Source organism: Varanus komodoensis, unplaced genomic scaffold (genome assembly GCF_004798865.1).
Source record: "Varanus komodoensis strain SLA01 unplaced genomic scaffold, ASM479886v1 scaffold23, whole genome shotgun sequence".
Classification (NCBI taxonomy): Eukaryota; Metazoa; Chordata; class Lepidosauria; order Squamata; family Varanidae; genus Varanus; species Varanus komodoensis.
The window spans coordinates 9,643,440-9,660,543 of record NW_025335627.1 but is presented as its reverse complement, the minus strand read 5'-3'; the positions used below and the strand labels follow the sequence as shown (position 1 = coordinate 9,660,543).

The 17,104-nt window shown below is 38.9% G+C and overlaps 1 protein-coding gene across 2 annotated transcripts in view; it reads right to left on the bottom strand.

Moving 5' to 3' along the window:
* Window positions 1-17,104, bottom strand: part of FAM117B (family with sequence similarity 117 member B) — a 37,103-nt gene that overhangs the window by 13,891 nt on the left and 6,108 nt on the right. For both annotated transcript variants that reach the window (XM_044432084.1, XM_044432085.1), the window contains exons 2-4: window positions 5,601-5,752; window positions 2,843-2,935; window positions 935-1,048 (exon numbers count right to left, since the gene is read on the bottom strand). In XM_044432084.1, the coding sequence (XP_044288019.1) occupies window positions 935-1,048; window positions 2,843-2,935; window positions 5,601-5,621 (228 nt within the window). In that variant the 5' untranslated portion in view covers window positions 5,622-5,752. The remainder of the gene's footprint in view (window positions 1-934; window positions 1,049-2,842; window positions 2,936-5,600; window positions 5,753-17,104) is intronic.

Sequence of the window (17,104 nt, the reverse complement as noted above, 5' to 3'; positions counted from 1 at the left end):
AGAGGATTTTTTTATGTATGCCCTTTTCTCCTTGAATTCCTTATAGGTTTAAAAAAATACACTGGTATTCTATCAGTTCAACTGCTGACATACTTAACCTATAAAACCTCCAAAGCAAGTTGCTAAGCTGGTTAGGAGGCTGGCCAGGAAGTGAGGACTCAGCATTTAGAATGCTAGCTTTAAAAATCCATAGCTAACTGTTGTTGCATGTCAAATGCTGTACACATCTGTTGGTAAAGGTTCACCCGTGGAACTATGAAAAGGAAATAACATGAAAGAAAGTATCTCACTAGGATCAGCATCTCAAGAAGTTCTAGAACAAACCATGAGCTCCCTTCACTGGCAACCTAGATCCTCCGAGAGCCCAGCCCTAGTGAGCTAAAAACATTATGGATCTGCCCCACCAGCTCAACACTTCCATTCAATTTTCTCCTCAATATGGTGCCATCAATTTGGAGACTTTACTAGTGAGTGATATCAAATGCAGAGAGCCGGTAAGCCCACTGGAGCTGATTTCTGGCCTGCAGTCAGAAGGAGACAATCTCACTGTGCTAGCTGATGACAGCTAGCATGATGCAGGTTTCAAGGCACAGTGTCTGCCAAAGGCTCAAAACTAAACACATATTTGGATGAAGCATTGAGGTGCCATGGCTTGTTTTATCTGCAAAGGTATCACTCTTCAAATCTTAAGTCTTTCTCCCCTACTACAGTTACACTTGAAATGCCATACTCCCAACCTATAAGAGGCAAATCTGAAGCAGCCTGTTCAGCAGGAAAGCCAATTGTCTTTAATTCTGCTAGGATTTTCATCTTCTTTTAGTGCTGGTAAGCACCGGACATTTGATAGAATTCCTTCCTGCCACACAATGGTTGAAATACTTTTAACTTCCCAAGCACTAACCCTTACAAACTTTTTATTGTGTTAGGTTCTTACCTGACATTGGTTAATAGCTGCATGGTTACCGTGGAATGGAGACTGCCGTTCCTTGTCCCGATGATGCCTACTACTGTGCTTACTCCTTTGCAGCTGCTGACGTAGCTTGGCAATCTGAAAGGAAAAACCTTTTAGAGAGCCCCATAAAGCAGAATGGACATTCTGAATAGATATGTCAAAATTTATATTAAGTAATATCAAGTACACTTGCAACATTGCTAATGTTAGCACAAGCTTCTTTCACAGGCATAACACATTTACGCTGTCCAAGGCAGGAACAAGCATGTCTAACGCACCAGCAGCATCATTCACAGACCCACCTCCTACCCTCAGTCTAGGCTGGGAATGGAAGCAGAGCTAAGATCCGCCTTGGCTTTGACAAGTGTGAAGAACCCCACCTTCATTGTCGTGTTGTGCAGACAGAAGGCAGGCTGGGGGCAGCTGGGGATGCTGGAAAATTCCAAAATGGATTCAAATGGCTTTGGACTGCTATGTAGCTGGCCTGCTGGGTCCGCTGCAGACCAGCCTCTTGAGTCATGCAGACTATGTTTCTAATTTTCTGAAGTGGTATACAAATTTAGTTGTACTAAAGTATGAAAGTAACTGGGAAATATGCTAATATGTCTGCCTTTTAAAAAAACTTTTATACATTTCTGATCTCTCTTTGGCCTCCAATGCATAGCATTCTTTTTTGTTTATTTTGCTCACTTGATTGTACCTGGAGATCAGAAAAATACCCCAAATGTTCAACAACAATCAGAATTAAGCAAATTCACATACATTTTCAAAGGTGAAAAATATCTGATTTTGTCTGAACAAAATCTGTATAACCCTAAGAGCATCATCAGTCATTTCCATTCCATATAGGTGGATGGCCCATGTATAATCTGTCACCTCAGTCTAGCTCCAAATGTTACAAAGGTATTGCTGACATTGCTACCTGTGGTGAGCAAGAAGCCATGCTCAGGCAACCTGAGATGGGGCAGGTTTTTTGTGTGGAACAAAATCCCATGACTGCCTTATATCGGCACCATCTGATCAAAGTTTTGCAGTACCTGTGCTTTTAGCAGGGTCTATTTCTTGGGAGTCACTTCTCCCTGTGAAGACAGGCAGCCTCAAAGGCCCTGTGCAGACTGTCAGGATTCCCAGTCACACTAGACACCCTGGTGTGCAAATACTGCAAGTTTGCTTTGACTTATCAGAAATAAGCTACCTTGTTCAGTTACATGATGATTCTAATACTAGAAGTTAAAGAAATGAAAGCTACAACATGGGATTAAAGAACTGTTTTGGGTGATGCTTTTGCAGACATTTTCACAGTTATGACAGTATAATGAAAATGGCAACTCTCATCTGTTTAGCACACCATACTCCACATGACTTATGTCCAGCTCCCTATTACATTTTTCACTTTATCCAACCCTTGCTGCATGATTCTCTTCTTAGTTTTTACACTGGGCCGGCAGAGGTGTCTGTTATCAGATTAAGAGTCAGTGGTTGCCCGTAGCAGCAGGAGTGTTTCAAGAGGACTTCTGCTCTGGGGATCCTCCTGGCAGTTTAGGGAGAGAGGGAATTTTGGAACCCCCCCCCTCCCCTCTGAAGCCTCTTGCTCACTCTGAAAATCTGCTTTGGAGGGCTGGAGGATCTTCCATCACAACATGGGAGGTGACACAAGAGGCTAGAAGGGGAAGAAGAAATCAGCCAAAATTGTTCCCACTTACACCAGCAAGATCCCTCAGTTGGATTAAAAGCCTTCCATGCCCAAAAGGCTACTAAGGGCCTCATCCTGCAAATGCACAAAGAATGAATAGCTGCCACTTTGGTTTACTCAGAAGCAGGGAGTGCATGCATGCATGTGGCAAGCAGGCAGGCATCTTGACACAAGTACAGTTAAATGTAATTCTCAACCTCTTTCAGTTGGTCTGTGCTGCCCCAAGATGCTGAACGCTTATGAGATCCTTTCTTCTTTTCCAAGTATTCTTCAGCCCAAGCACTTTCAGTCTAAAAGAAAGAAAGAGAAAGGAGTAATTACATTTTCTAAAGAGTAAATGTGTTTGAGGTACGCCCAATCAAAATAAATGTTTAAATTAAAAAAAATCAGATCTTAACAAGTCAATTATTAACAAAACTTTGCTTTGGAATAATCTGGCTTAAAATGAAATCTGAATTTAAAATAAATGTATGTTAAAGTACACAAATTCTAGCACCTTAAAACCAAACACACAATAGAAAACATGAGTTAAAGACAGAGTTTGAATATACAACATACCAAATCAGGGCACAATTACCTGACAAACACAGGCAAGAGTTATAAATGCAATGCAACAAAATTATGTATTTTGTTTATCAAAATATCATAATTATTATAAGACTATCAAAAGTCATACATGAGCATTTACTTTTAATCTCACAAGGAGAAACTGCTCTACTACTACCCTCTGATTCTAAAATTTCTGGGTTCTTAATCTATCTTCAAGTGCTCCTGAACAGGATTCCTGCATATGTAAAACTATGCAAAACATAAACCTTAATTTCATAACTGCAGTGTAAGCCGATATAAAGCATACGAGTTGCATATTTAGAGGGGTTTCAACAGGACACATAACAGCTTAATTTTGTGGCAAAAGTGTAATTGTTATAGCAATCAATCAATAAAGAAGCTCCTTAGGAAATAAATGAATTATATTAGAAAACTGATTTAAATCAATTATTTATATGCCTTTTTTCTTAGTTATTGAAATCAATTAACTGACCACACAGAACACAGTTAAACTACAGAGTTTATTCCCACAACCCGGATGGCTTCAAAAGAGTCAAAAATCATGGAGGGCAAAGCTATCAATAGCTACTAATTAGTATGTTTCCCTGTACCAGTCACTGGAGAATGCTAGTGAAGGATGCTTCTGCCCCCATGCCCTGCTTGTCGGTTTCCCAGAGGTATCTGGTTGGTCACTAATGAAATAGCAGGTTGGACTAGATCGCAGCAAGGCTCTTCTATTCTTAATCAAGTCACCTTGTCTAAAACCTTTTGTACAAAAAGAGGATCAGTGAGCTGAAGTGAGAGTCCTCAGTTTTAGCATTCTGACCAGGGACATTTTGAATTTCCACGAATAGTTCTGCTGTTAAATTCAGGTTTTGAAAGCTGGTACATATATGTGGATGTACTGCATACACATACTGCAATATGTCCTCCACTGGGCAATCCTTGGTCAGGTACAGTGGCACCTTGGTTTACGAACGCTTCTGTTTGCGAACAAATTGGTTTGCGAACAGAAAGCTTGGCAAAATTTTGCCTCCGTTCTGAGCTCCGCATCGGGCTACAGCAGAAGCCTAAGATGATGCCGTAGCCAAAAGGGAGAGCATGACATGAGGGGGAGTCATGAGGGAGCACTTGCCTCGGTTGAGGCCTTCCTGGCTGCTCACCACCGCCCTGCTTCCAAGCCGGAGGAAGGTCCCCTTGCAGGCACTCACTTGGCTTCAGCAGGGGGAGCAGGAGGCTGGAGAGGCGGGCACAGCACATCTCCCCCGACTGGGAGAGGGCCATGAGGAGGGAGGCAAGGGCTGCTTTCCATGGGCCGAGGCGAGGTACAGGGCTGCAGCCAGCAGAGCAGGGCACCTCCCACCTCTTCCCACCATGGGGGGAAGAAGCATGGTGGCCACTCAATGGCAGCAGCAGCTTGCCCTGAGAAGGCCGCAGTGGAGGCACGGAAGCCACAGCCCTGCTCCCACTCTGCCTCAGCCCATCTGTCCCCGGGCTTGGCGAGGTGGCCGCGGCTTGGTACACAGCCCAGGGACATGGCTCATGTTTTTGTGGTTTAAAAAAAAATACATATTTATTTAAAACTTTTATATGCTATCCTTTATGTATAACATAAACTATGGTTCAAAATGGATTAACCTTATTTACACTGAACTTTATGGGGAAATTTGACTCGGTTCACGACCAATTTGGTTCATGACCAGAACTGTGTAACGAATTAAGTTTGTGAACCAAGGTACCACTGTACATGTAAAGACACTAATCACACATGTTAAACTGTGGAATTTGCTGCCACAGCAACTGGTGATGGCCACCAATCTGGATAGCTTTAGGAAAGGACTGGATAGATTCATGAGGAGGCAATTGGTGGCTACTTGCCTGGCTGTGTGCTACCTCCTTCACCAGAGGTGGCATGACTGCATATACCAGTTGCTTGGGCAGGCAGAAGTCTTAAGTCCATTCTGTGGGTGGCTGGTTTACCACCCTGTGTAGAAAGCGCTGGACTAGATGGATCTTTGGTCTGAACCAGCACGGCTTTTCTTATGTTCTTATGCCTATTCAATTACATGCAACTGTAAAAATCATCACAGCTCCAGAAAGGGCCACCACATTTACGGATTCCTCAACTGGGCGGAGACAATGTACTTCAAACACGATGTCTGGGTAGATTGCTGCAGCTGTGAGGCAACAGATATTTATTCATCTGCTACCTCCCATGAGCTTTCTCTGAATCTAGCTCACAATGACAGGTTCCCATTTGACTTAATTTTTAAAAACAAACTTTCAGAAGGCAGTGATTTAAACAATTATTATGTGGAGGGAGGCTTTCAAATATCTCAAATACAAAAACTGTATAAAACATCCTCCCTGAAGGGAGACGCTTTCTTAGTGCACATACAAACTTACCTGGGTGGCTTTGTCCCTCATGCAAGGGGTGGCTTGCCCATGATTATCACGGGGCCATTGTCCAGCAAGGTAGGGTGCAGCAAGTATATCCAGTGATGGGGTACGGCGAGCAATACTGGAAGGGCTTGAAGATGGTGGTCGTGGTTTATCAACTAAAAATAATAATAAAACATGGATACATGTCTTCATGAATTAAGCTTAAAACTGGGCAATTGTTGTTTTAAAGGACTTTTATATTTTGAAATCCGTAGCAGGTAAAACATGTAAGGACATTTTGTACATGAACACTTTTGTCCCCTGCAAAATTTGGAAATTGGGAGGGGGCTGTGTAAGAACTCAGGGCAAAAGCATTTTCTCCTTCAGAGGGAGAACAATTTTTTGTACTCACTGGCATCAGCTGTTGCATGGATGGGAAAAAGATTACATTTAACTAGGTTTCAACTGTTAAACAGAGTGGAAAAATCTCCATCTGAGCAGCCAGATGCAAGCAGACAAAAAAGAAACTCATGACTTAAGCCAAGAAATACCATTCATTAGGCATCCTTCTCCCAAGGGCTTTCTTGCATTTAATAGAATAACCTTGGTTTTTTGCAGGTTCTTAAACAGATCTTTATTAAGCAGCCCAACTGTGCAAAAAGGCTCTACATATAAAAAGTTTATCATATATCCATCCTGAAGTACATATACACTAACCATTATGTGACACCATTCAAGCAAACACAGCAAAGTAATACAGTGGATTTTCCCAGCAGCACACATTGCTACTTATGTTTGAACCAGATTTTCTAAATGCTGCTCAGACAGACCATCACACTGTAAGGTTTCCTTGGGCAATAAATGTTACAAGTTGGCTTTATATTTATTTAAACTTGTCAGATTACATTTGATAGCAAAAAAACTGTAGAACCAAAGTAGATTATACATATAACTTTTTACTACTGTCTGCATTAATATCTTACCACTGCTAAACTATTATTATTATTATTTTCTGCCTTTTTCTTAGGACAGATGATCATTTAAAATAGTATATGTTACTTGCCTTGGATTTCTAATTTGCTTCAGCTGCATTTATTTCCATTAAAAATAACACTATTTAAATTAAACCTGGATGTTGATCAGTGAGATATTTTTTTCAGTAAGGGTACATAGGATTGAAGCCTTACCATTTCAGTAAGTGATTTTGCACAGAGTTTTTCCCTAATTCCCAGTGAAGTAAATTCGAAGTGCATCAATTCATGGACTACAGAGGGAACAGAACTCAACAAAAAACAAAACAAAACAAAGCAAAACCCTCCCTTCCACTCAAGGAAGTCTCTGTTAGAGAATTCCACAAGTGGAAGAACAAATTGGATAGGTAGAAAAGCCATAATTCTAAAGTACAAAATGCATGTACACTAAAAGAACAAAGGTTTTGAATTATGCTTTTAGGTCACAGGCAGAGTATTTAGTTGCTATAAACTAGTACAATCTTGTTGTTAGAAAGTTAATCAAACTGGTGATTTAAAATCATTTTTATGTAAATCAATCTAAACTTTGCTGCTAAAATTGCTAATTTTCAATCCATCTGAATGAGAATACTAAAATGTCGGTGGACCTTTCTGAAAAATTAAAAGCTATTTTTTAAATCCAGCTGCATGATTTTATTAAATTGGGATTAAAGAAGTGTTTGTTGCACTAACACACACCAAAGTTCAAATTAGGACAGATAAATGATCAAATAATATTTTAGATTATCTGTCTTTTAGCTAGTCAGTTCATTGCATTTCAAAGTAGCTTAATATAATCCTAATATAGGTGATTGAAATAATGAAGTGTAAGATAAATTAAAATCTAATCCTTATTAGAAATACAATCCATGATTGACATTAAAGGAGCAGAATCAAAATAGCTTCAAATACAGGGTGGGAAGAAATAAATGAATTTAAGAAACAAAATAACTGAATTTTAAATTTTTAACCTGTGGAAGGATTCCATTTTGAAAACAATAGTTTAAAAATCTATGTTAAACACAATGTGTTTACCCAAAGTTTATGATCTCTTGACGTTGAACCCATGAACCAATATCTGACATAATTACTATTTTGCCACTGTACAAAGAATAGCCCATGGGAAAACTATCTGTTTTTGGGATGATGACAAGAATTATAATTATGGAACAGACCAAGTTGTATGTTTATTCTACAGGAGCATAGGACTGTCAAAATGATCAGAAGGCACTAGAAAGTAGTCCATGCTCCAGAAGATATAATCATATATTCTAGGGATGTGAGAGGAATCCAATAAGAAGTAAAAATCTGACAGATTTTCTCAGCTCACCTCACTGATTCCACCCACCCAATATATTCACTTCATTTTTTAAAAAATGGGCAACAATTTGCACAATATTGCTTTTAAAAGTTAGGGAAATTTGTATTCAGGTCTCTGCCCCTCACCCCAGTTTGTGTGAATTACAGAGACGAGACCCAAATTTTGCCCAAAACTGAAACTGACTCCTAGAGAATTCAAGATGGCCAAGATGGGGTATATGCAAATGCAGTGAGAAAAGGATGCTTCCATTACTTCTTACATTAAATGCAACAACAACAACAACACTTGGAATCTAACAAGTCAGGTTGAATTTGCATAATGCATGCAATTTGCACTAACTATGCTTATTTTATATTGTTAATTTGTTTTATATTGTTAATTTATAGTATTTTAATTGATTTATTTGTGAGCCGCTTCGAGGCTTCGGTGAATGGGGCGGCACAGAAATTTTATAAATAAATAAATATGCTAAAAATATGCCATTCCCAGTTCCAAACCTGCACAAATATCTCAAGCAATTTAAATGAAGTTGACCCCCTCTCTGACATAGTCTGTCTTTGAACACAGCATTCAAATTATGAATATTTATGACAAATACATCCTATTTCATGGAGAAAACAGATAGCTCTCCAGCTGCTATAATCTGGGCACTTGCACACCAACCAATTGTCCTCCTGTTCACCATTTTTGATGTGTAGAGAGGGGTCCAGGGAGAGAAAAAAAGAGCCTATCCTTTTGAAATAAAATGTGGATGTTTTGCTTCTCATTGCTATCCTAGTGCACCAAGTTAATGCAGAAGACACAATTAGTGCATCACATATAATATGGACTTTTTCTGAAGTGGTAAAACGTCAATGACATCTATAAGAAAAAGTAAGATGACCCAGTTCACAAGATCAAACATCCTACTATGGCTTATTTAAGCCATAAAACATGGCTTGTTTTAGAGTTACATGAGAGTTGGTTTAACTCTCACATTATTTAAGCTAAGTTCATTGCATGCACCAGTTCAATACATCACTCCAAGTGCTATATAGGTTGTTTGTAGCCTTTACCATGCAATTATGGATTTGTTTGTTTGTGAAAACTATATAAATTGCAAATATGAAACTAGATTACAAATAAATTATTAAATTGGTCTTTTGGGGGGGTACATCTAAATCCTTCACTTTAACACAAATGTAACTATTCACCAAATGATACCAAGCAGAATTAATAGTATCATGATCAGAGCCATTCTTTCTGAAAACAAAAATAATCACCAAAAAATCACTATCACCACAAATGAAAGTCACTATCAAGGGACCTCATTCAGGTAAACACAACAGGACTTTAAACTTTTTCCCCTTTCATAAAATGCTTCCTAAAACCTGAAAGCCCTGAAATCTTGAAAAAACACACAATAGAGCTCTGTTAAAGATACAGGACTTCTCACAGAGCTCTCTGGAATACTGTGATCAAATGGCCAATTTACCAATATTTTCTAACCTAGAAAATAATTTCACATAACTTGTTGCACACAACCCAGAATATTGGCACACCATTACATGTGGAGAAACTACATATTGTACATTTGACACTTTTCCTTTCAGAAAAATACATATACAGGTAAAGCTAGGGCTAAGAAATCCACATCAGCTATGGGTAACTGTAAGAAACTGCATATTTAACCACAAAACCAAAGGTATTTTTTTCTGAATCCATCCGATGTTGTCTTATCTGGTTCCCTAAACTGTTTGGGAATATATCATAAAAGGGATGCTTGCATCCCTTCTAACTGTGTAGTACTTTCATTGTTATTTCTCTTCTTGTGTTGTTACGAGTACTTAGCCCCCCAATCCTTTCCCACAGCTGCTCAGCTGCTAGCTTCACATGATGTGACCTACATAACAAGAGATGCACTTGCTTAAAAGTCAGCAGAGAACAGCTGGGCTGATGAACAATGGCAGTATTTCAGCAACCTCTTAATTTTATTAGGCCTAATTACACAATGGCCAAGGGTTATAAAAGTATTCAGTGCTTTCTTAGCCTGAAATTGTACTCTTGTAGGATAATCAACTTACTTGTCTTCTATTGATGAAGACACCACTTAATTTAGCAAATACAATTGCAAAGACACAATGTTAATCTATAAAAATATGAATATATGTACACAAACACTGTGGAGTAACCAAGAAACTGGTCATAATTTCTATTTATCTGAGTTAGACTGACTAATCTAGAAATTCACATACTTCTTCCTAGATATTTGCAATCAGAGTAACCTCTCTGTAGTTAAAAAACCTATGGACAAAAATACACACTAAATTAAGCCACTGTACTGGCCACTAACACAGGCTTTAAAAAATGTGTATCATTTCATTCTGCCACCAAAATACTCTTTAAAGAGCTCATATACAATACTTCAAATATTCATATACCATAAGTATTTTATGGATAAGCGAACTAGTTAAGCTACTTGTGAATTGATTATTTTTGTATACTTATTTCCAGCTACAACACATAATTGTATAATAACTTATACAGATGATGGAGCATTTATTATCACTTTCTGGAACTAAACTGACCTGATCCACCCCCAACTAATATGCATGTTAGCTTTCTGATTATGTGCTTTGCCAAATTTTGTGATGCAATTTGCTGCTTAATAGCAAACCAAAATGCACAACTTGCCATAAAATATACATGAATGTTTATGCTGATATGGGGCAGTGAGGACAGGCAGAAACAGACATGGACTGGAAATAGTCTGATCTATCCATTCATTCATTACATTTCTATACAGTGAAAGGTCTCTATGCAGTTCACAAAAATCAAGAACTAAAATACAACATAATAAAACATAATATAAAAAGTCAACATATGAAATTTAGAACTAATTGAGACAGCTAAAAACAATTCACACTAGAATATTAGGACTCAGTAAAATAGAGAGTAGAGTGAAATCTTAACTTGGCACCCAAAATATGGCCATGTCATTACTAGTCAGAATGCACTGGGAAGGAAATTCCACAATCGGGGCCACCACTGAGAAGGCCCTCTTCTATTAACTGGCTCCTCCAACAGCCTATCAAAATGGAAGTATTTTGCCAGCCTCCATAGAAAGGGCACCAGCACAGAAAAAAACATGCTTGGCATAGCCAAATTAACATCAGAAAAGCAAGGCATTAAATGCTCCATTATTTTTTTAGTGGAGCAACCCATAATTTTGATGATTTCCAAAGAACAGCAGAGTTCAGTGGACCACCAACAGCCAAGCAGAGTCCAATAATGGATAAAGCACCCATTCTGTTTCAAAGTGTTAGCCTTTTCTACAATTTCAAATTCTCTACATTTTACTAATTCTGAAACATTCCATTCACACCGTAAAATCTGTTTTATTATGAGTTTCTAATAGCTTCAAGATGGAAAGTGTATCTGCCCAAACAAAAAACCTAGAATATACATAAAAGCATTCAAACAAACATATTTAATTGCTCTCTGGCAGCACTGAACACTGGCTGGCATCTAGATGTGTACATAAATATTTATCTCTTTCACTCTACTTTGGAATACACAAAGAGAAATTGTCATTTTGTAGTCAGCTGGGCTACATTAACTGGGCTACATCTGGAAAGCAACAGCTAGACAGGTACACACTTCTATATAAAATTATTGGAAAAGTGTATACAAAATATAAAATTCATAACAGAATACAGCAAAGTATAGTATAGTGACAAAACAAATTTAAAAGCATCACACTCACAACTTACACAGAAAGACAGAGGTTTCTTCTTGTAAACAAACCAACAAGCACAGTCTAATACACATGCCCACACATTCTGATTCTAGTAGTCTTCAGTGACACATTAGGATTAGGCAGACTTCTTCAGAACAAACCTAGAAAGCATAGTACCTGATTATCAGGGCACAAATGCTTAATGTTAGTATATCTATTCATTTAGTAGTAAATAGAATTTATCGTATAATAAAAATACTGTTAAATGTCCCAGTATAAGCAACCATACAGTGGTACCTTGGGTCACGAACTTAATCCGTTCCAGGACTCTGGTCGTGACCCAAATTGGTCATGAGCCAAGTCAAATTTCCCCATAAGGTTCAATGTAAATAAGGTTAATCCATTCTGTAACTATTTTTTTAATCAGAAAAATGTGAAGCAAAGTGACAAAGAACAACAAAGATCGCAGCCATCCACTCCCCCAGCCCCAAGCACGGCCATCTCCCCACCCTCCCCAGCACGACTGCGATTGCACCTGTCATCCCTGAATACGCCAGTCATCCCGGTGCACTGGGGGAGGGGGAGAGATGGGCGCAATCACGGGCCCGCTCAGTGGGGGAGACAGGCATGATTGTGCTGGGGGGGGGGGGAGATGGCTAAGATTGCAGTTGCGCTCGTGCAGGAAAGACGGGCGTGATCTCGGCTGTCTCCCCATTCGGTGGGGAGGGGGAGATGGTAGCAATCACGGTCACCACCCAATGCGGAGTTTGCAGTCTAAGTCAAAATTTTTATGAAATTTTTGTTTGCAACCCGATTTGGCTGTGAACTGAGGTGTTTGTGAGCTGAGGTACCACTGTACTTCCAATAAAAATTTCCAATCAGTTCTGATTTATTTGGTAAAGATAAGACAAATAACCCTGTGGGTTCATTCCATAATCTAATAACAGTATTAATCTGTGCTCAGATTAACGTACAGTCCCCACAGTGCCATTTTTACTGCAATGTTTGTTCACCACCCCATACCTTGTCACAATGTTATATTACTGTTTCATTCCACAATTTTTTATTTTTTGTTGACTTTGCAACTTTCATTCTGATCTTGTAAATTGAAGTTTCAGTTTGTGTCATTTGTGTGCTAATCTGGTAAAAGATACTAACCTCTTCTGTGTGTATCCTATCATGACCTCTTTAAAGGCAGTAATCCAGAACAGTCTTCAACTACCAAAAAACATGCCAGGCTGCTTAAAATGCCAGTGCACAAGACATCCTGACAGCAGAGTGACCATGGAAACTTGTCAAAGTTAGGTTACCATCTAATATCAAAATTGATGGCAACAGTCATTTTTCCTTACTGCTTCTGTGAATGGCAGCTGTCCCACTAAAACAGGGATGTGGAAGCTTCAGCACAGCTGCTCCACAACCAGCCCATGGAGCTTCCTTTGCCCCCCTCAGGGGTGGGACTTGCCTTCCAAGCCTTGCCTCCTGGAGCGCATTCCTTAGTTGCAGACTGGAGATGACTGCAGGAATTCAGATGCAATTCTGTGCCTCTCTCAGTATGGAGATCGGCAAACTGGCAGGACTGTGGAGTGATTTCAGCACACCTGTTCACACCCACTGACAACATCTGGCCCACAGAAGACCCGGTGGAAAGTAATTCAGCCCTCCACCTTATCCTGGATTTGCACTCCTGCACTAAAAATTGAAAAAGCATTGGCTAGGGGTAGCTAGCTGAAACATCTCGTTTATACTTAAAACTTCTACATGTTCTTGACCCATCAATCAGTTTACCTTTCTCAGCACAGGCAAGCAAAGCACCAGTTAGTGATGGAGATACACTGAAAGATACATGGTACCAAGGATTCCATGTGTTGGTTTTAACCTGCTAGTTGGTGTACAAAGAAACCAGCTTTTATTTATTTCAAGCATTTATAAAATATTTACATCTAAAGGTTTTATGTATGAAATTACATTTTTGCATATGCCAGTAATTATTTGCAGTTGCAAATATAACAACTCACAATATGCCATGCAATCCATGTTCAAGTAAGTATCTAGTTCTTTAGGAGACAGATTTTAATTGCCATGAAGTGAAAAGGGAAGCTTTCCATCCTACATCACCTGTCAATTCTTCAGAAGTCTCCAAAACAGATCTATTTTCATTCCACTAGTCCCAGCTTCACTGACTGGCTTCAATGGACCAAACAGCAACCTATTAAAGCATACCTTCCATATTTCTATGAATCAGTGAATGTGGAATCTTGGCAAATCCTATAAGACTTCAAGTATAAAGCAGTAGACTTAGTAAAAGATCAGAGCCAACTTTGCAAAATTAGCTTTAACAAATCAGGACACTTTTTATGGGCCTAAAGTTTTTTATGTGTTTCAAGCCAAAATCCCATAGTGCTAGGAGTATGTGATTTACATGTGTGAGTGGGAGTACTATTTGGATGTTTGTCCAGGAATATGTAGAGTATTCATATCTGTAGTCGACAAAGAAAGCAATGACGAGAAGGTGTTTTCATACTGAATAAGCATTTAGCTTTGCAGACCAGGGAGAAAACTTCTATGTAACAAAAAATCTGTTTAATTTAGAGCACAAAATGAAGAAGGCATGGAAGAAATCAATGTAGCTCTGCAACTGGGGCACAAAAGTTGCACGTTTTACCTCCTAATGAGCTAGCTTCCACAAACAAATAATCACTGATATATCATATTAGGAAAGAAAAAGATGCAGGGCAATGTATGCAATGCTTTCCAAAAACCCAGAAAAGCTGGTATCTATGTCTACTTTCTCAAATGCAAAGGATTTAGGATGTCAGGACTTTAAATCTAGGCAGGGATATAAGTGTTAGCAGGACCGAATGATCACTCAAATGCCAACTTTTGCACCTTGATTTAAACAAATATTTCGTAGGTGTCCAAACAAACTTATCTGCCCTGAATTACATAGATTAACCTTTATGACATAGACTGAAACTCCCACATCACCTTGAGCAGGAGTGACCAGAAAGCAGGTCAAGACTGCTGACAGATCTTGGGGTTATTTGTAGTGGAACAGCAAGAGTTTCGGTTGTTTAACAATAGCAACACCACAATAGTTTCCATCTAAACTAGGATCATGAAATGAAGAAAGGTAATAACAACAGAAATGAACTGGTGTGTAAGCAGACAATGACCTCAGTTCAATTCTGGTTCTGAAAACTGGCGACTTAGAATGGGCTCAGAGGCACCTTATCATTTAATTTTATGACTTTTGTATCTATTCCTGGTTGGTGGGTCCTGGGAGTTGTGTTTTTAAAACATATCTGACAAACCTAAAGTCTGATTTAATGTAACCAAAGGCAGCTATCTAAAACTAGACAAAAATGCACCTTAAATTACTATTAATAGTTTGAGTTAACTTCTTCCATCAAAAAGCAGTAATTGCAGCAATCTCGGTGGACCAGTTATATTGTGTGTTCCCATTATGTTGTGTTAGTCATTTTATTTTAAGCTATGTATAATTTGTTGCTATGGCTGAAGCAGGGGATGTAAATCTAACATTTTTAGTGTTGTGACCCATTATACAGCAAAAGTGCTGGCAGTGGTCAAGAATGTATCACCCTTTAGCTATTTTTAACATGTCTTATAATAAATAAACATGCCCTTACAATGCAGACCTTTCAAAGGAGATAATGCCACCTGGAATTCATGCTCATCCTGATTTCAAAGTATTTAATTATATTCACAAACAGCCTTTAAATAAATGGGATGTCCTTAAACATCAATGCTGTATTATATTAAAATTATTACTAACCAACTTCAATGAAGGCCTCCAAATGCTTAATATTTTCATCAAACACACATCTCACCACCATAGAAGTGCTATAAAACATACAGCATCCAAAATAACACTCTTTTATAAGTGAATACTAGAAGTCCAGAAGCCCCCAGACATCAATTAGCAGAATGTTGTGCTTTCCAGTCACCTAAAGGCCAACCAGGAAGAAATGAGGCAGACCTCACTGAAGATCAATTCCATAAACTAGGTGCCACTAGTAAGAAAACCATGTACTCTATTTCTACCAACACTCAGAAAACATGAGGAAACAGTACAGGGCCTCCACAGCTGATGGAGAGATTCCATTTAGGAAGTTGTGGTCTTCAAAAATATCCTGAGCTCAGAGCATCCAAGGGTTTTGGATTGGGGTCAGTAACCAACTCTAGTGGCAGGCAAAGAATGTGTTTTGCAACTGATGTACACATTCAAATCAGCCTGTGCTGGTTAATACCCTGTATCAGTCATATTGTGAACCAGCTGTACTTTGAGCAGTTTTCTTAGAACATTTCCACACATTCCTGTTGTGTACAGCTGCAATCATTCAGACCACTAGGTCATCTAAGAAAGGGTACAGTGGGTGAGCCAGCCTAAGCTGTTAGATTGTGCAGGGATGGTGGTGCAGCTGTCCAAGTATGAACCTATTCATACATTATGCAGCATAAAAATGCAATAAATAAAACCATGGTCTTGGCCACTGCTTGCATCAAATCATCAAGTAGTACAGGATCCAAAATTATGTCTATGCTGTAAACTTCAGCCTTAGAGTGCAATCTCATTCAGCATACCTATACACCTACTCGTGGACGATGCATTTACTTGGTCTACAGTACCTTTGATTTGTTAGAATTAAGTTTGCTTATTTGCCCTCCTCCATTCCAACACTAACTACAGAAGAGAGCTTGCAAACAAGAGTTGTCTCAGATTCATTTTTCACTGTCTTCCGGATATTTGATCAGCAAACCAATCCAGAAGGATTATATGTTTAATGGCTGGTTAAGCCACCAAAAATAAAGCTAAACATTTTTTAAAATAGCAATCAGACAGTTATTGCTGTAATATTTTGAAAGAGAAAACAGATCTTAAAACAGCTTTTACAGTTAGCCAGAAATTCAAGTAGGCAGTGTAAACAAGAAAAAAAAAATCTGAATCTTGTTTAGATTGGTTTCCTACTTAAGGCAAGCACAAGAATATATTACAGGTCATCCTAGCCTTTTGGCATTGCAGCTTCCAGAAACCTTTTCAGCTGAGCTTATTTTATACCTGAAGTCTGAGTGCTCTGCAGCTCTCCATCCTTCTTACTCCTACCTTTCCTACTTGCTGGTTTGTGTTTTCAAAGAGCTCTGAGCATCTTGACCATACATTTGCCAAACCACCACCACATTTTCCTCCCAAACTGGGTACTGAAGTCTTACTCAGAACAACTGCTGGAACAATCCCCTTACATCTCTACATCTATTAAGGTCTGGAGAAACACCAATAGCCCCCCATGCTTTCTGCTTGATGTGGTGGTCCAGTTGTCACAGGAAATATGGTGAGCAAAAATGTTGAAGTTTAGAAGGAGGCTGAAAAAATCAGCCAGGATATACAACATTTCCCAGAGCAGGTCATCCAAACTCAAGACAATCTTATCTGTCTCAAAACCATGCTGGAAGCAGGACC